This window comes from Elgaria multicarinata, chromosome 1 (assembly GCF_023053635.1).
Source record: "Elgaria multicarinata webbii isolate HBS135686 ecotype San Diego chromosome 1, rElgMul1.1.pri, whole genome shotgun sequence".
NCBI lineage: Eukaryota > Metazoa > Chordata > Lepidosauria > Squamata > Anguidae > Elgaria > Elgaria multicarinata.
This window is the reverse complement of record NC_086171.1, coordinates 11117760-11143074: the sequence shown is the minus strand read 5'-3', so window position 1 is coordinate 11143074 and position 25315 is coordinate 11117760. Positions and strand designations below refer to the sequence as shown.

The 25315-nt window shown below is 42.1% G+C and overlaps 2 protein-coding genes across 2 annotated transcripts in view; both read right to left on the bottom strand.

Annotated features, from left to right (window-relative positions):
- The window catches only part of UMAD1 (UBAP1-MVB12-associated (UMA) domain containing 1), a 261328-nt gene that overhangs the window by 212939 nt on the left and 23074 nt on the right, over positions 1 to 25315 (bottom strand). The window lies entirely within an intron of this gene.
- On the bottom strand, positions 151 to 10039 carry C1GALT1 (core 1 synthase, glycoprotein-N-acetylgalactosamine 3-beta-galactosyltransferase 1). The gene is made up of 4 exons (XM_063123261.1): positions 9904 to 10039; positions 8110 to 8348; positions 4792 to 5459; positions 151 to 3725 (listed from the first exon to the last, which is right to left on the bottom strand). The coding sequence occupies exons 2-4, from the start codon at positions 8330 to 8332 to the stop codon at positions 3501 to 3503; spliced, it is 1116 nt and encodes a 371-aa protein (XP_062979331.1). The 5' UTR covers positions 8333 to 8348; positions 9904 to 10039; the 3' UTR covers positions 151 to 3500.

The window sequence follows — 25315 nt, the reverse complement described above, 5'->3', positions numbered from 1 at the left end:
AACTGATGGTGTAAAATAGTCTAAGAAAAATTAAGATTGATCTTAATGAAAACTTTTGAGAAATTAAGGTGATTAGATAAATGAACAGGATTGGAATGTTTTGTCATGAGACTCGACAAGTACATTAGATATTGCACCTAGATATTGAGCAATTGTTGCCAATCCACAAGTAATAGTTTGGGGATAAAATGAATACACAAAAGATAATCTTCAGACACTGACCTACTTCTTGGTGATAAAAATACTAGATATGTAATTAAACACTACTATCTCCACCTCCCAGAAAAAGATCAAGGCTATGGTGACAGGTTATAAGTTGTCTAACTTCAGAATTTGGCACCTTGGTCCTTTCCTGCACTTCTACATAAAATACAACACTGAAAGATAACAGTTTGAAGGAAATGGTTTTGGGGGCTGGGCTGGGGAAAGAGAGATAAATTTGGATCCCAAATTATAAGCTATTTCTCACAAGATGTCCTATCAGGCCCCTTCATGCTAAAGGCACTCCCGGTCAGAAAAAATGTTTATTGGCTCAACAATATTCTTTGCATTCCCAATACCAATTAACCATAGGCTGTATCACTATGACCACATGGGGCTTCCCCCACCCTGAAAGAGCTGCTCCTGACGATGGCAGACTGGAGGAGGGGAGAAAAATTGGCGGAAATAGCTGTCGCCCTCATTGTGTGCAAGGGGACACTCAGATTCAGGCCTGCATTTTCAAAGACAGCAAATTAAATGGACACCAAAATGCAGAACAAGATACTATGTCCTATTTAGTAGTTGTTCACATGCCAATACAAATGAATACAAAACAGTGCAACTGAGAGAACTTTAAATGCAGAAGTGGGACAAGCAACAAAAATTTGCAGCATATCCTGAGTCACTAAAGAAGGCAGTTCCTGTTTAAAGCTCCAACTAACTTGGGACAGGTGCCATGTCCTTTTCAGGCACTTGGGGGAGAGGGCCTTATAGGAGGGAAGAGTCCTCTCTGAGGACTTCTACTGCTGTGCTAAAGGTTCAGGTAGCAAGTAATATGAAATAGCTCAGCCTGATACATGGTGAGCCGCTGGCATCAGAGTTGACATTACTTGGCTGGATGGCCAAAGAGTATGACGTGGTATATGGCCACCTCCTATGATCCTGTAGTGCTAGATGGCTCAGGTTTTAGGTTGCCAGTCCCAAACCAGAATGTTTTATAGCTATACGTAGTGTTGGGGAGGAGAGAGTGTCTTGAGAGTAGGACAGGAAAAAGGTGCAGGGGTATGCATTCTCCACAACCCTAATAATTCCCCCTCTCCTGGATTCTTACTATAAGCTATTACGGGCCAGATCAGACTAATTCTTTCTTCTTTCTACCACCTGTCCCCCTTCTCTTCTCACAACCAACATCTCAACATTTTGAACATCAGAAATGGGAATTTGGGGGAGTTAATTTATATACTTCTGAATACATAAAGAGTCTGCCAAGTATGTAGAAATCACTATTTTTGGGTTGGTCTCATTCTGGTTCAAACAGACACACTCGACCACTTGCCTTCATGATTGTAGAGAATAATCCAGTTATTACTATACTTGAATAAAAAAACCACAACTTAGACTAGTTCGCTTTCCACCCAGATTAGCCACACAATTCACTACAGCAATGGCAACTTACACCAGGTCCTTGGAAAAATACTCTGAGGTAGATAAAATATCACTAAATCCAAAATGCACAAAGGGAAGAGACAAATACTAGGAAGTTGGAAAATACATCATGTCTGACATTGCCAACAACAATCTTGTTAAATGCCATATAAGCCTAACATTAATCTGATAATGAGCAAAATTGCTTAATATTTGTCTCATCACCACATCTGTCACCAGAGCTATTTGAGAATGTGGCATGTTTATTATTTTTCACTTTCTCCTCTCATGATTGATTTAACAGAGAAGAAACATGTCAGCATAAGTTCAAATCTAGAGCAAAGACTTTGCATCATTCTGTTAATTTCAATTTCCAGAACAACTCCACAAGCCAAATTCATAGCATAAACAGGAGAACATGTAGTCTGTTCTTTTCATGTGAGGTAAATCCTGCTTATCTATAACTAAATATTAAGATTGCACTGAAAGTTCATTAAGACCAACAGTGGGGGGACGGGACAGTTTTATCCCAGGATTAAACATCAGAGTAAGCACATATGTAACTGTGAAGTAAACAATTTCATAAGACACATTGGGTTCCAATGCATTTTCAAAGCAAATAGTAATGAGCTTAGAATTCTTGACAAAAATCTCCAACCAGCAAACACCATCAAGTTCATAGATTCAACTTAAACATCAATATGATGAATACAAGACAAACAGAAAGTACATCTTTAATGATGACTTTTAGCAGGACTATTGTGTGAAAAAGTCTGAGTATCACAGTGAGACCAAACAGTATTTGTATATAATTGTCACAAGAACACTGCATTACAGTTCATAGTTTAGCCTAAAGTACATAGCTCCTTAATGTGTTGGCAGAGGCCTCTGTTTAAAGACAGCCTGTCATAATGCACAAGTCGATCAGACTCATAGGGAAATTACCATTAAAAATAGGCACACTGTTCAAATTAAACTAAATAATTATAGCCACCTAACTCAAAATGGAAAGAAACACTCAAAATACTGGACAAGTAAAATAGGCTAGCATTTCAATTTAAACAGTACCAATTCTTGTGGAAGTCCAGTTCTATAAACAATATTTTGTTTTAAGAGAGCCAATATTACTATGAATGACCTGCTACTGTAACATTAATTCACTTTCCAGAAGCAGCTCGAGGAAGAAATTTATCTGAACAGATAGATTTTTAATTTGTTCATCTAGCGAGGCCTGAACTCCAATTACAATAAGGTCAGAATGCTCATCCATGTTTCCACCTATCCTTCTGCCGTAGTTCAAGCACTACTCTGACTTCCTCTGTAGCAAGCAACTCAACTGTATGATGCATGAAACTAAAACAGAAAATATTCATCTAATTTTAAAAGAAACAGATGTAAGTTTGAACACTGACATCTAAGCAGGAGGCTTATTTCATCACAGTTTACTTTGCAGGGTAAAACATTTTCTTAAACACACATTCACACTTGAATCTCTTTAGCAAAGTGTTCATCAGTTTCTAATGTGGTGAGCCAAATCAATTGAAGGTGTTCAAAAATTTAGAGAGCAAAGTGTTGTGTCATGACAAAATGGACTGAAATTCCACATATCCATGTATAAATCTGAACAATAGCATTCATTTCAATACAAAGTTTGTGCGCATACATTACTGAATCAAAACAAATGATATTGATGCCCTCCTGTAACAGAGTTTATGGACTTGGCCTTGCAGTCTCATGGCATCTGAAATATCCTTCTTACCAGCATGATTAGAAAAGAATCTGCAGGCTGCAGCCATTTGAAGGAACACTTTTTAAAATATATATTTAGCAAATCCACCATTCTATAAGGCTTCTTCAGTGCACTACAAAGAATTTTATTTAGAGGCTTTCAAAGGATTTTCTACTTCAGCTTTGGAATTTGCGTTGCCCTTTGCTACTTCACTTAAATTTTGCTTTTCTGGATCCTTAGGCGAATCAGGATTGAATCTGAATTGGTAACCATAAGGACGGAGATGATAGATCAAATATTCCAAATAATACATAGTGGTAGCATCAACATAGTGGAAAGAAACTGCCAAGTCAGAGCAGCAGCCAGGACCCTATCACAAAAGAGAAAAAGCATGATCAAAAGGCACAATTATTATTATTATTATTATTTATTTATATAGCACCATCAATGTACATGGTTCTGTACAGATTACACAGTAAATAGCAAGATTTACAATAAAGGAACATTGTGTTTTGAACCTATTTAAATGTTCATAATGTGAGCTTCAGGGCCCTTCAATACCATCAAGGTAGTTACATAGAAGACACTTAGGTTTTCTTTACCAAACAAAATATGTTTGGTTGGATCCAGGATCAGCCTTCTACAAGAGAAAGGGTTCTGCTTGCAGAATCTCCCTCTGCCCACTTTTTGGAGAGTCCCCATGCTCCCCCATGCCACTCAGTTCAGTCTGATGTCCTGACTCTCTGGGCTGGCTTACCTGACATTATAGCCTACTGTGGGTGGAGTTACCCATAGGAGCTGTCACGTTGTGCCCAGAACAGCGCAACAGCTCCTACAGGTAAATTAATCCATGGTGGGCTATCATGTCGGGTGAACTAGGTCTCAGGGTCTAGAGGGGGGCGGATAACTCCACTTCTGCCAACCTGGTTGATCCAGCGTAAATCTGGATCCAGCCTGTTTTGTTTTGAAAGACAATTTGTTTCAGAAACGGTCTCGTAGTATAAGATGTTATACAATTGCTATTAAAGTATAGCAGATTCACATTCGGGAAACAGGGCAAATAGTATTTCAATCTCTTTGACATGTTTTGTTTGGCAACAGAACTGGAGCATTTTTGAAAGGAGAGGGTTCATAAAACCTAGTGGTAGATAACATGCTTTGTATGCAGAAAGCCCCAGGCATCTCCAGTGTGTGTGAGTGAGAGAGAGAGACCAATTTCAGCAGGGCTAGGGAAGACCTCTATCTGCAAACTCGGCAAACAGCTATTGGAGTACAATCCTGGATCAGATGGCTGGCAGTATACAGGCAGCTAGAGATATTCACATATTTGGACAAACTTAAAAGATAAGTTTCTAGCGGTCAGTTTAATCTGTAAAAATATTAAATATTATAATAGGTCCAATCTTTGCAAAAAGAAAAAGAAAAAAAAACCTTACCTCTACAGGAGGGTAGTAGTTATAATTCCAGTACCAAAAATTTTTGGGTAAGTATCCATTGATTAAATGATGCTCTGGCACAAATGGATGGAAAGTTTCCTTGCCACTTATATCCCTGGAATCTCCAGCTTCTACATTAATGCTCTCCATGCATTTGCCTAATGCCAAGTCTTCAACGGAAGAGCTATGAGTACATTTGTTGGTTTTAAAAGCATCCACAAATCTCTTCAGACCTTCTTTGCTGAGCACATAGCCTGCACCTCCACTCATGTAGCCTTGTTTCACAAAAGGCTTAAATCGTCTTCCAAAATAAATTGGTTTTTCAGGACTGTATTTTGAAAGAAGCCATCTCAAGTTATCCAGTGCAACATAAGTGTCATCATCCGCTTTCATGAACCAATCTGCTTCATCAAGATAATGTTCATGTACATATTGGAAAGCTTTAATGGTTTTCCAGTACAACTGGTCCCTCCCTTCTTTGGTTTCTAATCCCACTGTTGGGAAGTCTTTATTCTCCTCAGAGCTCATAAACAGCATTTTGTTGCAATGCTGGGCCCAAGTAGCTTTGACATGTTTGGCTTTCTTCTCCAGATTTTGAGGACCAGTCATCACCCAACAAAGGATTCTTACCTTCTGGTGCAGTTCTTCTGCAATATTTTTGTTTTCATCTGAGGGCAGGAAATGAGAGGCAAGGAGAGAAATTCCAAAATGTCTTCAGTAAGTTGAATATTCAAACAAACGAATTATACATACAGTTTATGATCAGAAAACAACTCTGATTCCCATGGTAATAGGAAAGCTTAATCTAGCAGTCTTTGCAGTACACCAGAATATACTGAATATCTGGATTAATCCCTAAATATATAGTACAGACATGGCATCTAGAATCAGGAATAACTTCAGATCTCCCTATGCTGGCATTTCCTGATTCTGTAGGAATGTTGTTAGTAGAGATATGAAGGCCCGGAACACCCCTGGAAAATTATATATATATATATATATATATATATATATATATATATATATATATATATATGTTTTCCCTGTTTTTTTCTGAAGCCTTTTTTGTTTGTTTTTCAGAAATATTGAAAAAAATGAAGAAAAAGATCATGGAATGTTTTATTTTAGCATGATTAATAAAATATTTAAGGGAAGGTGTTCATATATTTACTTCCTAAAAACTATGTACAGTATTAGATTATTACAATCTCTGTGCACTGTGGACAAGCAAATCATAGGTTGCAAACTGACACTATCTCTCAAATGTGAGAGCAAGACACGTTTCTGCCTCTAGGGGGCACTGTATTGAAGCAGAGACTGAAACTGATAGTGATAGCTATAGCTCAGAAAATAAGTCTGATTAATTTTTATGCATATTCATTGAATCTTGGTTCCCCCTCGCCCCCACCCTTTTCTCAGTTCTTTTTATGGGAATGAGTGCTTTATGTCTGTTTGACACTGTGGAGGACTAGCACAGACATAAATAATTTTCTTTGTTACTAATGTTGATAGTTTCTTCTGTACTTTTAAATCTGGCAAAACCAAAGAGGTTCCTTATAGTTCAGGAACTTGTAGCTCTATTGTTACAAAAAAAAGTAAAAAATTAAAGAAGCAAATTCAATTTGTAATAATTGCTTGAATACACTGTACTTTTAATATACCAAATGTGATAATTTTATGCAAAACCAACTTTTACATAATTGCATTTTATGTTCCTAAAGTAACAAAGGGCCTTCCTAGAACTGCCGGCTTACGCCGGCAGGGAGGCGGGGCCGAGGCGGGCTAACATTAGCGTGCCTCCCCCACACTTCCAGACGGCGGAGCCGCAGGGGGGACGCAAGCCCTGCGGTGTCCGCCATTTTTTTGTTTGTTTAAAGGGGCCACGGGTGGCCTGAAGACTCCGGGAAGGTAAGTGGCTTTATTTTATTTTTAAAAACGGGGGGGGGGGGGGGGGCGGGCGAAGGATGGGACGGGGGGAGGGCGGGTGCGATCGTGCCGCCGCCGCCCGAGCAAGCATTCGAGCGGCGCTTGCCTGGGCAATGCCCGGGATGGGGCGGCATTGCCCGGGCAAGCGCCGCTCGGCTGCTTGCTCAGGCGGCGAGCGGCGCGATCGCACCCACCCTCCCCCCGTGCCACCCACCCTCCCATCCTTCCCCCTCCCCTCTCTTCCCCCCCCCCGCCGATGGGCACAGCGCTCCTATGAGCGCTGTGCCAGGTCCGCGGCTTTTCGCGGCTCCTTGCGAGTAAGCGAGGAGCCGCAAAAAGCTGCGAAAGTCTCCACACTTCCCCCAGCCCCAGCCTAAGGCTGGAGCTGGGGAAAAAGCGCGCCATAAGCGACTTAGCTTATGGCACGCTATACCAGGCCTCACTGCGGCCTGCCGCCGGATTCCCCTGTGCGTCATCTGGACGCACAGCAGGGAAACCGGGTTGGAAGGCGTGCTAAGGCCTGGTCTAGCAAGGCCCAAAGTGACTTTCAATCTGTAAAAGTTGCTAATATTGCATTTTTTCAATTTCCTAAAAAAATTCCATTTCTCCCCCCAAAAAACCAGATTTTTTCCCCCATGGCTTCAAAATTTTTGGAAATTTTACATCTCTATTTGTTTAGTAATTGAAAAAGGGAATTTTAGAATATTCTGTAAGTATTAAGTTGCCAAGGGTGGGCAACTTGTGGCTTTTCAGATGTTTTGGCTTACAGTTTCCATCAGCCCTAGCCTACACAGTAAATAGTGAGGGACCATGGGAGTTGTAGGCCAAAACATTTGAAGGACCATAAGCTGCCCATCCCTGAGCTAAGCTAAGTATAACTGAATAATGATTTGTAAATATCTGTTTCATGTTTTGAACATCCTTTGCCTATATCAATTTAGAGATATTTTTAAAATATGGTCCATTTTAGGGCTTATTTCTGTCTCAAGATGCATAGGAGTGCACCCTAAATTATAGATATTTCCAATCCCATTAAACAGGATTAGAAAGTATTTCAAGTTCCAAAATGCTATTACATTATGCTATAAGATACCGTATTTCTTCGATTGTAAGACGCCACCGATTGTAAGACGCACCCCGTTTTTAGAGATGTTTATATGGGGGAAAAAATGCGTCTTAGAACTGAAGAAATAAGGTATTGATAATGTACTGCTGGTTCCTTAAGTGTTCCAAACTCCTCAGCTGTCTATTCAGAACAATTGTTTCAAAATTAAGCTAGTGAAAAATGTTATCGCATATACTAGAAATCTGAGTATGATACCATTAGAGGGGAACTACAAGTCTATATATTGTGAAGAAAATTATGAATTGCTTCACAGAGCATAAATATACCTTTATGTTGCCCAGCATCTGCATTAAAATTCATTTGTCCTTTCAGCTGATTGCTTTCATCATCATCCGAATGATGACCATGAGGATCATTGTAAAGGATGTGAGGCTTGACCTTAATTTGTTCTTCCAATACTAAACTAAATAGAAGGTAACATAAGAAAAATCCAATTGCTGATCCAAAAGAAAAGGTCAGAATATTCTGTAAGGATTTAGGAGGGGCCATTTCCTGAAGAAATCCTCTGTTGAGAGAGAAGATTATTCTGTTATGCTGAAGGGAACACACAAGAAAAATGTAGAATGAAGTTGAATGACCATATCAAAGTGCTGTTTTTTCCATGCCATTATTTAGCATTTATGCTTCCTTGTGAAGATGCCCTATAGTTTGGGGTTACGTTTTGAACCAATGTTACCATGTTTTGAACCAATTTTTTAAACTGTTTTTTTTTTTAAGTGACAAACTTTAAATCTTGGCAATTTTGTAAGGAAGTAATGCCTAAGCAGCATTTGCAAGAAGGTTTGAGTGGAAGGTGTGGGTATCTGAGCCTGTGTTGAATGAGGCAGGGTAATTGTACAATAAAAGACTAGACTTGGGGTGCTTCCAGACAGCAATCAGTAGTCATTGTACAGCTCTTCCATCTTTTTTCTTAACAGAAAAGACGGAAGAAATAAAAAATTAAAAAAAATGGGAGGGCATGAATAAAAGACACAGTCTAGATCTCTGCAAACTTCCATGAATGAGCCAGGTGATGGCATCATAAAAGCCTCATCCAGAAGAACCCTTTAAAAAAGTTCAAAAAGCAACCCATAGGCAACTTGAAGGTATTTTAAGCTTCATTCTGGAAAACATTATCTGCTCTAAGCCTGGCAAGTCCTTAATGCAGCACTGAAGGGGTTCCGGTTCTGTCCTCCTGTTTTTGACAGATCTTTTTCCTCTCCCTGGGAAAGGAGGTGACATATCAACTTACATTACCTCCCCCAAAAGCTGGACTTTTAAATTGAGCCTCCGCCACGTTAAACCCATCCGATTCTTCCATAACTTCTCCAATATTCTTCTGTCCAATACATTCGATACCCGGGGTTTAGCGTTACTGCTGCTAGCCGCAAGCTCAGCAGGCCCAAAATTGCAGCTGCTTGCTGCTGCTGCTGGCGTCAGTAGGCTGATGGAGCCGAGACGACTCCTCCAACTCCAGTACGAAACTGGGCGACAAGTGGGAGAAACGGGTCGGCATCTCACTATGCGTGTGTCTGCAGAGTGGCCAATAAATCCGAATCACCGATACACACAATACCTCCCCCTCGCCCCCGCAGATGATCTCGCACGTTCACATAGGCGACACCGACTTAAGTCAGACTTACGGGAGGGGGGAGACCAGCTTGCCCAAACCCGGGGCTTCCCAGTGTTGGACTACAATCCCATCATCCCCAACCAGCTGCCTTCCCGATGTCTTGGACTTCAGCCCTGGCTATCCTGGATGGGGACGATGGGGGATGTTGCCTACCACTTCACCGGGAGGACGCCAGGTTGGGGGCAGCCTGTAGAAGACCCACTGATTTCGTTCCTCATTTAAGTTCCATCGATTCCGACGGTTGTACTCTTAAGCATGACGGTGTTTATATCCCTTTCCACCCAGCTGCAAAAGGACCCCGCACCCCGCCACTTGCTACACCGGCCACCACGAACCACCTCGTCGCCCCCACTTCCTGCTTCTTTGACAAATACGCCGACCACCTTTCCCTCCCTCCTCTAGGACGTATTCGTCCTCCCTTCCTTTCCCCCTCAGCCTCTTCTTTTACCTCAGCCCGGCCTCTGCGGGGGGTTAAGGGCTGGAAGGCCCTCCTCAGAGCTGCGGGAACGTCGCAAGCGGAGCTGGAAGCGGCACCCAAAACTGCGGCCCTGTCACCGCCATCCCCAGCTTGCCTCGACGCAGCGCTCCTCTCGCCCTCGGGGCGGGCGGCTGGAGAGAGGAGAGTCGAGGCCGGCCCATCTCCAACCGCCTCATTGGGCCCGAGGACTGCAGCCAACCAGTCCTGCCGTCATCCTAGCAACGGGGCGGTGCCTGGCTGCCCTCGTTTCCCGCCCACCCGATGACAGAGACGAGGGAGAAGGAGGCGGCGCTCGCTGCTTTCAGTTTTTGAGGGTGGCGGCGTCGCTTTTGGACAGGAAAATGGTTAAATTGAGCAATCCTAGTCGCGCTGCCTTCTGAGGAAGCAGCCATAGGATTGTACTGTTGGGGGAGGAGGGGGGGGACGATAAACGGAGAAATAACGGGAAGTTGTCTGAGGAAAAGACGAAGCCCCCAGGGCTTCCTCGCCCCATGACTCAACAGAAGTGTTTTCATTTCTAAACTGACAAGTGTTTCGGGGCGTCTCTAACTAAAACAAAACAAAACAAAACAGACTTGCTTCCAGCCAGCCAGAATCTGACTGTCCCTGATCAGTCAGGATATCATCACGGTGGCTAGTTGCCAGGAAATAATATATACACATCCCTCGCAGCTTGGAGGTGTTGTGCTAGTGCGCCCTAAGTGTCTAGAGTTGCTGCTGAAGGAGATATCTCCAGTAAAAAAATAAAATTAAAGACTGCCACCCTACAAAGGCTTTTAACTGTAAGTTTCTTTAACTCAGTGGGACTTATTTCTGAGTAGACCTGCCTAGGATGGCAGAGTAGATCCTCCTATTAGTATGCACGTTTTGTTGTTAAAGGCTGCATTTTGCTTTGTAAACCATCTCGAAAGGTTCGATTGCTTTTCCATTTGTACCATTTATTGGACTGTAAACCTGTGGGCAGGTAGTGCTGTACTTAAATCTCTGTAGAGGATTTAGAAAATTCTAGATGCTTCACAGAAGATAAATATAATGATACTAGTGTCACAGTCTAAAGTTTTGATTATTGTTATTCCATCAGTGTATTGCCACAGTTTATTTTATTTTTAATTTTATAATTAAATTGTAGCAGACAATTGTAGAATTTTCTCACCCTGCCCCCCAAGTGATCCTATGTGCATTGAAACCACATCCTATCACCTGGGCAGAGTCCAATTTGAATTTATGCAAACCCTCCTCTACCATCCTCCTGATAAGAACATCCTGTTTGCCTTTTCTTTCTGCCCCACACCCCAGCTGCTTTTTATAACATCTTGGCTGATTAAGAGATCTGGAAAGCTTGCACATTTTTTTGTGATTTGGCCGCTAATAAATATGGATTTTGGCCAAAATCACTGCCTTTGTTTTTCATATTTAAGTTATGACAAAGGCTAACTCTAATATCTTATTAAAACCAACAGCACAATCCTATCCATGTTTACTCAGAAGTCTCACTGTGTTCAGTGAGTTTACTTTCAGCAAGTAAACTTAAGGCTGCAACTATATACCCTCTTATCTAGGAGTGAACCCCATTAAATGTATTAGGATTTACTTTTGTGTAATCGTGTATACGATTGCACTATACCTCTCTGTTCTTTTTAAAATTCGACTATATACAACTGTCACCCATTTGAATATATTTTCATTTTTTAAAAAAAACGGATTGTAGGGCCATTGACCACTTATCTAAAAATCAGTTGTAACATTCTTTTGTAAAGAACATTTCCTTTTGAGACATTCTGGATATAATGCAAAAAATGATTTTTTTAGATTTGCTAGATATCGATGCCAGATAACCTAGTCTTTTTGGTTTGAAGTCCATAACACCTATGAGAAAAAATATAGATCTGCAAATCCAGCCAGTTCAGTGTTAATGTAGTTCATTGGCAAGGCACAGAGGTAAATAAGTAGTATATCCAGTCTCAAAACAGGTATACACTGTATCCAAAGTTCAGACTTAAAGGAACATTTTAAAATGTACAAGATCTGAAAGTGTTGAGGACAGCAAATAAACTGTTTTCAGGGAAATAGACAAGGACTGGTCTCCTAATTTAATTTTGATGTATTTATCTGGCTTGAAATTCGATAGATGCAGTTTCCCCCATTTCTATGCTGGCAAAACTGCAGTTGTTGCATTTCTACGCATCAAATCGCACATAAAAAGATAGAGAAGAAATTGTATCAGGCAACTGGAAGCAATACTAGATTTGCTCAAGGGTTGGAAAAGAAGATCTTGTCTATCTTAAAAATTTTACATGGAAGCAAGCTCAATTTAAATCAGTATGAAATACTGCAAGTAATATGTTCAGGATGAGGGAATTAGAAAAAACTGGAATAGTTCAATGAGCCATGAAATTCCCTATTTAAATATAGAGGACTGGAGGATATTATTGTCTACTTAGGATAAAATAAAATAGTATTCAGCAACATGCTTGTTTAATTAATCTCTAATGCCATTTTAAAACAGCCTTTCTTTCTTTTAAAAAAAACAAAACACTAATCCTGTTTATCCCAGACAAATAAAAATGAATCAAGAGTAAAGGCCAGTGTTTGGCATTCCTTCCAGGGGTTTAAAGCCACGTGTACATTATGCATAGCTGAGTTGGCCAACGTTACACAACTCAGTTCTGATTTTTATCTGCATTAACAGGAAATGAATGAGAGGTTGGGGGGGATCTACACTACTGCTTTAAAGTGCTTTAAAGCGCTTTATAACAGTTTTGACAACTGTTGGGGCCCAGCACACACTGCATATACAGGTTTCAAAACGTTCTCAAAAAACCCACTCTTGATCGACTATCCCTGTCTAACTACCGACCTGTCTCTCTCCTGCCCTTTGTCTCAAAGATCCTGGAACGTCTGGTCTACTCTCGTTGTCTTGACTTTCTCTCTAATAACTCTGCTCTGGATCCCTTTCAATCTGACTTCCGTCCTTTGCATTCCACTGAAACAGCCCTTACCAAGATCACCAATGATCTTCTTACTGCCAAGTCTAAAGGCCATTATTCCATTCTTATTCTCCTTGATCTAACCGCAGCCTTTGACACGGTTGATCACGATCTTCTCTTAGATTCCCTCCATGACCTTGGACTCTGTGGCTCTGTCTATAACTGGTTCGCCTCCTATCTAGAGGGTCGCTCTTTCAGCGTGTCAGCTAACGGCAGCTCGTCCTCCTCTTTTCCCCTTTCAGTTGGGGTTCCGCAAGGCTCGGTGTTGTTCTCTCTATACATGCTGCCCTTGGGTAAGCTTATTCAATCTCACGGCCTCCAATATCACCTGTATGCCGACGATACACAATTATATCTCTCATCTCCGGAACTTTCTCCTGATGTTCACAATCGTATCTCGGCATGTCTTTCAGATATCTCAGCCTGGCTGCTTCATCGTCGTTTGAAACTTAACATGGCAAAGACTGAATTGCTTGTTTTTCCTCCTAAACCCTCTCCTCACCTCTCATTCTCTCTTACTGTCAACGATGTCACGCTTACTCCGGTCAAGGAAGCTCGTAGTCTTGGCTTTATATTTGACTCCTCGCTCTCCTTTACTCCTCACATCGAGGCAGTAGCTAAATCCTGTTGTTTCTTCCTGTATAATATTGCCAGGATTCGACCATTTTTGTCTGTCTCTTCTGCCAAGACTCTCGTTCACGCACTGGTTATTTCTCGGTTGGACTACTGCAACCTTCTTCTCTCTGGCCTTCCTTCGTCTCACATCAGTCCGCTAGTTTCTGTCCACCACTCTGCCACTAAGATCATCTTCTTGGCCCGCCGCTCTGACCATGTCACTCCGCTTCTGAAATCTCTTCATTGGCTTCCAATTCACTCCAGAATCCAATATAAACTTCTCCTGCTGACCTTCAAAGCTCTTCACGGTCTAGCTCCTGCCTATCTCTCCTCTCTCATCTCACACTATCGCCCCGCTCGTGCTCTCCGCTCCTCTGATGCCATGCTTCTCGCCTGCCCTAGGACCTCCACTTCCCTTACTCGGCTTCGTCCTTTTTCTTCTGCTGCCCCTTACGCCTGGAACGCTCTTCCAGAACACTTGAGAACTACAAACTCAATCACTGCTTTTAAAACTCAGCTAAAAACTTTTCTTTTCCCTATAGCCTTCAAATATTGAGTTTGTTCTGACTCTATACTGTTAGCTTCTCCCTACCTGAGGCCTGTTTACACTTCCCTGTGCCTGTTTGCATTCTCCTTCCCTCTTATTGTTTACTACAACTTATTAGATTGTAAGCCTCTGCGGCAGGGTCTTGCTATTTACTGTGTTATCTGTACAGCACCATGTACATTGATGGTGCTATATAAATAAATAAATAAATAAATAATAATAATAATAATAATAATAATAATAATAATAATAGTTTTCAAAGTGCTTTAAAGCGCTTTAAAAGCAGTAGTGTAGATCCCCCCGTTGACTCTAATTATAAGATGCCAATTCATGAAACCTTGACTTATCTTTACAATTATGCATATTAAGACCTAAGTATCTGCCATAAAATTGTCAGTATTTGTTACTTCTGGTAAATATGCTCAATGTTTTATCAAACAAACTAGGATTGCAGGTGACTGTGATTTCGTTGGGGCTGTGAATCTATTCTGGGTTTCACTCAGAACCAGTCAGAACAATCCATACCCTCCATGGACTTGCCATAAAGGACTAGCTATATTCTCCCTTTGTGTTGGTGCTCACAGCAGTTTCTCAAATTCCCAAATGTGTCCATGGGTCCAAAAGGATTTGGGAGCACTGATCTAGTTTATTCATTCATCTGATAAATAGCATTTTTACACTATATTTAAAGCCCTGTTAGCTTTTATAGTAGCATAGAGGACTTTCCCCACCTTTCCCCTGGAATAAGCACTCTGCCTGTGCAGGGCAAGCAGATATTCAATAGGTGTGCTTTTCCTTCAGTATGCAGAAGCATTAATGTAGAAACTTGGCAGCCACAGAATTTCTGTTTTCACTCAGTTGTTAGGCAAAAGTTGTGCAATCATGGTTGTATTATATGATATGATAAAGCAGATCTGCATAGATCTCCTTGCCTTTAGATCAATCCTTCAAATTATTAAAGTGTTTGCATAGCAAGGTTTTAACCTGGAGATCCCAATTTCAACATTATTTTGCAGCACGTTCTGCATGTCTGATCACTCCTCTTACTCTCATTCCCCACCAGCTGTAGCCAGAAGAACTTTAATATTGCTCTATAGGGAGCAGGAGTTTAAAGTAAAGGAACAGGAAAAGCATGTAGTTAGTGGTTGCATAGTCTCCTCCTGTGTCATTACTCATTAAGGATCAAGCTGAATTTTCTAGGTTGCAATCAGGTAACTGTTAAAAGCATGAGTGGCAATTGCTAGATCTCAGCCTAGGGTGACCATATTTTGGAAAACAAAAAGGAGGACAACATGGTCGCCCCCAAGGGGGCGTGTCCAGCACCAAGGGGGCGTGCCCACCCGAACATAGCCTTGGTCACATGTCTGATTTTACAGCACACATTTAAGACAAATCTCTTCTTCATAACATCTTAATGTTAAAATCACTGAAATAAAGAACAAGTGAGAGATTCAATGTATCTGAAATTAACTTCACTCAATCCTACTTTTGTAGGTTTTGCTGTACTTTGAAGCTTTTGCTATACTCTTTGTGTTATTTTATTTATTTATTTATTTATTTATTTATTTTATTACATTTATATACCGCCCCACAGCCGAAGCTCTCTGGGCGGTTTACAACAATTAAAAATAGTAAACATTAAAAATATACAAAAATTTAAAAAACATAAAAACAGTATAAAAACAACAGTATAAAAAGTGTTACATTCTCCCCTTCCCTCAAATATTTTTTCTGACTGTATCTTCACTCATTGCAAGCTGCTGTTGTTGTTAACAGGGTTTGCTACTGGCCCCAGATCTGTTTCAAATTTGGTATGGCTAAAGCTCTACCTAAAAGCTAAGTTTCAGCTCTTTATCTTCAAAAATGACAGTTTAAAAAATAATAATTTTAAAACGTCATTTTTTTAAAAATTCCTAAAAAATCAATGGATGAGCGGATCTCTTTCAAATTTGGTGTGGCTAAAGCTCTACCTAAATCCTATCATGGTGCAAAGTTTCATCTCTTTATCTTTAAAAATGATGATTTAAAAATTAATAATTTTAAAACCTTAATTTTTAAAAAATTCCTAAAAAATCAGTGGATGAACAGATCTGTTTCAAATTTGGTATGACTAAAGCCCTTCCTAAGAGCTACCATTGTGCCAAGTTTCATGTCTTTATCTTAAAAAATGACGGAGTTATAAGCATTTTTGTTAATTCCCATTAGAGCTGCTCTTTGCAAAAAACCTGGATTTCCCCTCCCCCTCCCGGATCTGCCGGTTTACAGCTAAAATCCGGACATATCCGGGCAAATCTGGGTCATATGGTCACCCTATCTCAGCCTTCTCACCAGATGAAATTTATGGACAGACCTCACTGCAGCAGCCTGCCTTTCTAGGCAAAATAAGTTTCAATAGTACCACAAGTGTAAGCTTTACTAATGAAAGATTTTCTTACTCCCCATCAACAGAAAAGGAACAACTCTATGAAAGTGTATGGTGAAATCACAATAGGTTTTTCAATGATATATTTTTATTATTATTTTAAATCATATCCAACTTACAAACACACAGTACAAAAAAAGAGAAACAAAACAAAAAGAGAAAAACATACAAAGAAATAAAAAACACACAAAACACATTAAAACATACACAGTTAAGATAGACTTACAATTTTCTCCACAGCAAAAATATGTAACCATATCCTCATACTCTATAGTTACAAAATCAAATTTCTCCTCTTTCTTTTATCTTAATTTTTTCTTCTTAATCGTTGAATCCACAGATGAACAAGTCATTTTTTCTACTCCCTGCAAAAAGTCTATAAAAGGTTTCCATTCAGTCAAAAATGTAACTGTTGACTTTCCTCTAATTATTGACTTTAGTTTTGCCATCCCCTCCAGTTCCACCATCTACATTAGCCATTCATCCAATATTGAGTCTTTTCATTTTTGTGCTTATAATAATCTTGCTGCCATTATCATGTATAAGAATAAAGTCCCATAGTTCTTTTTCATCTGCTCATCCATTAAACCCAAAAGGAAGTATTCTGGCTTCAGTTGTATAGTAGTCTTTAATATCTTCTGAATTAAAAAATGAATTTGTATCCAAAAGTTTTTCACATTTTTACATGTCCACCATATATGATAAAAAGTTCCTTCTTGTTCTTCACATTTCCAACAGGTTCCTGAGACACCTTTATACATTTTAGCCAATTTCGAAGGAGACATATACCATCTATACATCATCTTATAATTTTTTTCTTTAAAACTAGAACTTACAGTAATGTGTACACAATAGGTGTTTATAAGTGCTGGATCCTAAATACACAATACATTAGAAAGAATTGGTGGGGAATGTGGGCTGGATGTTTGTTGTTGGGCAAATAAGATTTTAAAGCTCTATAGTGACAGATACTCCAGCATTCTCTATGAAAATTTGTAATGCAATATTTCCCTTGAACACTGAGATACTAATATGAAATTTAGCATGTGCATTTAACATGACACTACATTTCAAGACTCAACCCCCATTTTCAAAGAGGGAAGAGAACAATGCAAAAGATACTGTAATGCAGGGGTGGGGAACTTATTTTGGCCTGAGGGCTACATTCGCATCATGGAGGGATGTCAGGGGCTGTGGCCAGCAGTGGGTGGGATCACATCTACTTCGAGTCTCCCACCCATGCACACATGCACACAACACTCTCTGTTTATACACACATACTGTACCTGTCTACAACTATTCATTTGCATACACATCTAGGAAGTCAGCTCTGTGCATCCCTTTGGTAAAGGTGAAAGGTGTGTGGAATTGGCTACCTTGTGAGGCAAGTGAGTTCCATGTGTGCAGAGGCTCTGGGAACTGCCATTTTGAGGCACTAGGAGCACCTCAAAGTGTCAGCTTCTTTGGAAGTCATCTCAATATGCCCCTCGCCTTTCTCTGGAGCACTTCCCTGTTGCATTGACAATCTTTGGAGTGTCAACCAAGTCTCCCAATGCTCTAAGAATTGATTGCCACTGAAGAGATTGCCGGTGCAACAGAGAAGCACTCTGGAGATCAAATGTAATGGGGTGGTGGTGGTGGTGGCTTCAGAAAGGGATATTCCCTTGTGGAACAGCCTCACAGACCAGATTGGGAAACTTCATCAGCCAAATTAGCTGTAGGCTGGAGGTTCACCATGGCTGCTGTAATGTGATGTCTGCCTTAAAGACTTAAATGCTGGATTGAAGACTATGAACATGCTCAGATGGAATTCAAACCTCAGCTCAACCTCTATCAATTGGCCCTCAGAAGAATGTAAAGCACACAGTAGGGCTCTCTTCACAGTGCCAAGTTGGTGCGTTCCGCCACCAAATCCTGTGGTTTCACTGTTGTGGGGTGGCAGCAAGCTATACAGATGGAGGGAGGCAGCGTGAACTTTCTGGCAGGCATTAGGCTTGCTGGGCCAGTCCGTGCTCCTATCATGGCTTCTGGCAACCAATAGCAGGTCACCTTTCACCTGGAAACGCCCCCCAGAGCAGCACCCAAGCAAGAACAGATTGGGCAGTTGGGCAAGCGAAGACCTCGCTTGGGCATTATTATTTTATTATTTATTATTATTTATTTATATAGCACCATCAGTGTACATGGTGCTGTACAGAGTAAAACAGTAAATAGCAAGACCCTGCCGCATAGGCTTACAATCTAATATAATCATAGTAAAACAATAAGGAGGGGAAGAGAATGCAAACAGGTACAGGGTAGGGTAAGCAGGCACAGGGTAGGGTAAAACTAACAGTAGAAAGTAACAGTAGAAGTCTGCACAACATCAAGTTTTAAAAGCTTTAGGAAAAAGAAAAGTTTTTAGTTGAGCTTTAAAAGCTGCGGTTGAATTTGTAGTTCTCAAATGTTCTGGAAGAGCGTTCCAGGCGTAAGGGGCAGCAGAAGAGAATGGACGAAGCCGAGCAAGGGAAGTAGAGGCCCTTGGGCAGGCGAGAAACATGGCATCAGAGGAGCGAAGAGCATGAGCGGGGCAATAGTGTGAGATGAGAGAGGAGAGATAGGAAGGAGCTAGACCGTGAAAAGCTTTGAAGGTTAACAGGAGAAGTTTATATTGGATTCTGTAGTGAATTGGAAGCCAATGAAGAGATTTCAGAAGCGGAGTAACATGGTCGGAGCGGCGAGCCAAGAAGATGATCTTTGCGGCAGAGTGGTGAACAGAAATCAACGGACTGATGTGAGAAGAAGGAAGGCCAGAGAGAAGAAGGTTGCAGTAGTCCAACCGTGAAATAACCAGCGCATGAACAAGCGTTTTGGCAGAAGAGACAGACAAAAATGATCGAATCCTGGCAATATTATACAGGAAAAATCGACAAGATTTAGCTACTGCCTCAATATGAGGAATAAAGGAGAGCGAGGAGTCGAATATAAAGCCAAGGCTACGAGCTTCCTTGACCGGAGTAAGCGTAACATCATTGACAGTAAGAGAGAATGAGAGATGAGGAGAAGGTTTAGGAGGAAAAACAAGCAATTCAGTCTTTGCCATGTTAAGCTTCAAGCGACGATGAAGCAGCCAAGCTGAGACTTTATCAAGTTCAATAATCCCTTTTTCAAATGTGCCAGAAGATTTAGGGTTATCTCGTGGCATGTTGGGATTTCCTTGGAACTGGCCCCATTGAGCTGTCTGCATTGCAACTTTAAATCCCTGACATACTGGAGTGCCCGATTTTCAAAAGTTCCCCTAACATCAGGGGATGATGGGATTGCCTTGAAACTTGGTGTCCATGGGGACACATGGGTAAGCTGTCATGGGACCAAAGGATAGGTTTCTGACGTGCAAATTGACATAGTTGTAGAATGGGACAATTTGGGGTGAGTTAAGCCATGCCAAAAATCAGGGGATGATGGGATTTGCTTGCAACTTGGCGTGCATGTGGACACATGGATAAGCTCTCATGGTGCCGAGTTTGAGGTTTCTAACATGCAAATTGACGGAGCTATCCCAAGGGGTGTGAATGGGGTGCCCGATTTTCATAAATTCCCCAAAAATCAGGGGATGATGGGATTGCCTTGAAACTTGGCGTCCATGTGGACACGTGGATAAGCTATCATGGTGCCGAGTTTGAAGTTTCTAACATGCAAATTGACGTAGTTGTAGAATGGGACAATTTGGGGTGAGTTAAGCCGCGCCAAAAATCAGGGGATGATGGGATTGCCTTGAGTCTGGGCGTCCATGTGGACACATGGAGAAGCTTTCATGGTGCTGAGTTTGAGGTTTCTAACATGCAAATTGACGGAGCTATCCCAAGGGGTGTGAATGAGGTGCCCAATTTTCAAAAAATCCCCAAAAATCAGGGGATGATGGGATTTGCTTGAAACTTGGCGCCCATGTGGACACGTGGATAAGCTATCATGGTGCCGAGTTTGAGGTTTCTAACGTGCAAATTGACGGAGCTATCGAAAGGGGTGTGAATTAGGGTTATGGGTGGTGCGTTAGAGGTTAGAGCCGCGCCAAAAATCAGGGGATGATGGGATTGCTTTGAGTCTGGGCGTCCATGTGGACACATGGATAAGCTTTCATGGTGCCGAGTTTGAGGTTTCTAACATGCAAATTGACGGAGCTATCCCAAGGGGTCTGAATGGGGTGCCCGATTTTCAAAAATTCCCCAAAAATCAGGGGATGATGGGATTGCTTTGAAACTTGGCGTGCGTGTGTATACCCCCATGAGGTGTCATGGTGCCAAACGTGAGGTTTCTAACTTGAACAGAAAAAAAGTTGTATACTTTTTTAGCTTTCAATGCAACCCTATGGGGAGCTCCGAGCGGAGCGGAGCGGAAGTGGGCGGAGCGGGGGCGGGGCGGAGCGGCCCGATCCGAAAAATGGCGGATCTGCAAGTGAAGCGGAGCGGGGGTCCGTGCACACCCCTAGTTATTTCTGTCTATGAATAATTTAGACATTGTAAACTGGAATTTCAAGTTTCCTCAAGGGTTGTCATATATAGTCAGCTTGCTGTAATCATTCCAGGCCATTAGGTAACCCAGAAGTAAGTAAATATCAGTGATTATTTGGGCTGATATCAAATTAGTCCCCCAAACTGCTAAAAATATTAACCTCAAAAGAGGAGAAACAGAACGAAGTATTTAACAGTGAGGATTAATGAGTGACTAGAATGTTGCACTTGAAACTGGGGGACCAGAATTTGTATCCCACCTCAGGCATATATTCTCTCACTCACTCACTCACTTACTCACTCAAACACACACAAAACACAGATGCCCCCCCTCCTGAAAATATCCCTATCTCCTCTGCTGCAATTGGGCCTTAAAAACCAATGCAGGCTTTTCAAAGCCTTGATTGCAGTGGGGGCCGGTGGCTCTGATGTCAGTGGGGCCATGAATCCCCTCTGAGTTTCAATCAGAACTCTAAATGTGCTACTGAAGATACTGAACCCATTTTAGGGATAGGGTTCAGCACCCTGGATTGCTCCTTTAGTGTTCTGAATGAAACCCAGAGTGGATTCGCAGCCCCACTGACACTTTTAATTAGAGTTGTGCACGGACCCCGACCCCCCTGATCCTCTTTGTGGCCCGATCTGGAACTACCGGATCTAGCCCGATAGTCTTCGGGGCGATCCGCCTGTTCCCCGCTCCACAGAGTGAGATCTGGCTCTGTTGCTGTCACTGCATGGATGGCACCACTGCCAGGTAAGCCAACCCCCCCAACCCCTTACCTGTGTCCATTGTCACGGGCGTCAATTGAGGCCCTGGCTTGAAGCCGGAAGAGGCCTCAGCCTTCACTTCCGGCTTCAATTGGGGCCTCAACTGAAGCCTGCGATAGACGCAGGTAAGCCTCCCTCCTCCCTGCCCCCTTACCTGGCTCCCTCACTGTCGCAGCAGGGACTGCGGTGGCAGCACCAGATGAGTCCCCCTCCCCCCCACTTACCTATGTCCGGAGCTCCGGATTGAGGCAATCCTCTTCGCCTCGATCCGCAGCCCCCTGACTCGCTTCTCCTCTGCCTTTTCCGGAAGCAAATCAGGCCGCCTCGCTATTGCTTCTCCGACCCGAAGACAAGCGGAGCACACTTTAAATGCATGTTATTTTACGCCAAGAAGGGCACTAGCCTGCAAATATATAACAGGGCACCTAGGGAAGGGAGGTGGCCGAGATGAAAAGGCCTTGGTGCCAGGAAGGAGTGCCCTCATCAGTCTCAAGGCCATAAACCGTGAGTTTATCTCCATCGTGCCTGGGTCCAGCTCCAGCTGAGAGCCCCCTCCCTCCTCTCCACCGTGCCTGGGTCCAGCTCCAGCTGAGAGCCCCCTCCCTCCTGCTGTCAACTGTCTCTGGAGAGGCCACCAGTGAGGGAGGAAGCAGCAGCCAGGCACCTCTCCACCGTGCTTGGGTCCAGCTCCAGCTGAGAGCCTCCTCCCTCCTGCTACCAACTGTAACTGCTGAACTTTGCAACTAAGATTGTAGTGCCTGAATTTGCTTTCCTTTCCCCCCTCCTCCTCCTCCCTCCCAATCCCGTTTCCTTTTGTGTCATGTCTTTTAGATTGTAAGCCTGTGGGCAGGGACTGTCAAGAAATACTTTTGTAAGCCGCCATAAGAGCCTTTTTTGGCTGAATGGCGGCATAAAAATCCTTAAATAAATAAAATAATAATAATAAAAAAATAAATAAACCACCATGGCTGGCTGGAAGGAGGATTTTGCAGCTGAGAAGGTGTGAAACCAGGCATCTGGGCTGCACCAAGGGGAGGAGGGAGGCAGGGATGTTGGAGGGTATAAAGTAAAGGGCTCCCCCCCTGGTTTTTGTCTTGCCCCTCCTCATGGTGTGTGTGGAAGTGGCGACAGCAGGGCCCTACTTGGGAGTAAGTAGTTCAGCTAGGTTTTTTCATTTTTAAGGTTACTGGGTTTTTATGCTATGCATGCCTGTATGGGTGTTTTACTTGTAGTTCTTCCCATTTGCCCTACCCAGGAGCCTCTGGGAAGGTGGTGGCAGCGAAGGTGAAGGGGCAGGCTGCTGGCTCCCTTCGGACTCCCTTTACATGGTGGGCAGCAGTGGGATACAGCACTGACCCAAGGGGCAAGATGCTCGTGAGGAACAATGGAAAGAAAAAAGGTTGAAAGGTGGCTAGCTGAAACCCAGTAGTGTAAGTGCACTAGCTAGGAGAAGTTAGATGGAGGATTTGTGTGGGGCCATGGCCGTGCCAGGGTTTGGGCTGGCAGAAACCATGTCAGAAGAAGGCATGGAGGGCCCCCCAAACCTCACCTCCATCGAATGGGTGGTGGAGGGGCAGGCTGCTGGCTCCCTTCAGGATACCTTTACAAGGGGCATCTTTTTAAAAATTGTATTATGGTATTAGTTTTTGTTTGACTGAATGTTTATGTCCACTTAAAGGACTAGGTTGATAGATTAATAAATGTTAAAACACACACAAATGAATGAATGAATAAGAGTATAATAACTCAGCTGTCCCAAAGCAAGGCATTGTTATTGACCCACCCAGTGTGAGATACATTTGTATTATTCTGGTTTTATAGAGGGAGACACGCTGATGAGAGATTGTGTTTTGCGCACTGTTATTTGCCTATTCCATAGCTGAGCTGGAATTTGAACCCAAACATCACAGGATCAAACTAAACACTACAGGCAAGCATGTTTTTCTTAGGTGGAAACAACATTTTGAGGGCAGCAAAGTGAGGGAGACGACGGAGAGGCAAATAAAGCCATTTCCCTGTCCACCATTTCCAAGGGCAAACACAAGGACCAGGTCAAAATATTTTTCTGCCTGAGGCAAAATCAAGGTGCTGCCCTCCCCCGCCCCCAACTCAGTTCCATGTGCAAAAGCTGACTGGACTGGCAGTTGAATCTTACTTCAACACTGGCAATGAGACAATGCCCTCCACTGCACCTGAAGGTAACAGTCTGGCTTATGAGGCACAGGGCAAGTTGCACAGCACACAGTTCTTTCCTCCAGGATCTTGTGACCACCTCCCAGTACCTGATGACTGAGGCACATGCCTCACCCTGCCTCATGGTGGGGCTCTCCTTGGCAAACACACATTTGAAAGCTTATGGACTATGGAGAATGAACTGGAGCAGGGAAATAGCGGACAGAGAAAAGGCTAGGTGCTACTTCTCCATGCTACTTCTGTGTTCTCAATCACCATTTCCCCCCTTTTCACCTAAAAAAGGGTCACCAAGCTAAGTTATATACCTATTTGCCCTTACATTCAATTCTGCCTAGCCGTGAGGCACAGGTTTAAAAACAATCCCAAGAATAATTCTTGCAACTTTCTTATTGACAAATCCTGCCAAATGCAGGTCATTTCATTCCAGAATGTTGGAAAGGTTCACATTATGCAGAAATACACAATATAGCTTCTTTTTCAACCAGCTGAAACTGAGCTTGGATGCCAAAGCAACAGCGCTACCTTGTGACAGAAAAAAGTGACTGCTTCTTTAGTCTTACAAAAAAGTTTCAGATCAGGCATCCCATCATTTTTGCCACGATTAGGCGTAACACTTAGGTATGTATATAGGATTATAAGTCCACATAGGAGTCATTGAACTTGGTAATGATGACTGGGTTGTAGAATACTCATGTATATAAAACCAATCACCATAAAGGATATTATAACAGCATTAGTTTATCTGTGCAAGTGGAATTACACTTGGAGTGTACATTACAAGAAAGAAAATATTTCCACTGACACTCAGTACACTGGTAGGAGAGTTGCTGTACTTGATTTATAACTCATATTGCCCTGGGATTGCAGAGCTGCAGGGAAGTCGCTTTTTTTCTTTCCCTCCCAGAAAGAACACCTATAAGAACTTTGTAACTAACAACTGGTGCCTAAATTTGCTTCATAGAATCATAAAATAGTAGAGTTGGAAGGAGCCTATAAGGCCACTGAATCCAACCCCATGCTCAGTGCTTCATTTCCCCTCCCTCCCAATTCCTTTTTGTATCATTAACAATACTTTATTGCTTGGGTCCAAGGAACATTGCAAGATAAAAACAATATCAATCATTAAAACAGTAAAAGGCTTACATATTTTGAACAAAGATCACAATTTAAAATCAATACATAAAACATTAAGAAGATGGATAAAATTAAACAAAATGCAGCTTATGCAACCATAAAACATGGCAATTAAAAGGCTAAAAGAAGAGTTAAAATATTGTCAAGGTGCAATTTTAAAATGTTCAGATCTCCGAGTTACTATGGCCCTTTACAGAAAGAGAATCAGGCGAATAGAGGGATTTTTTTC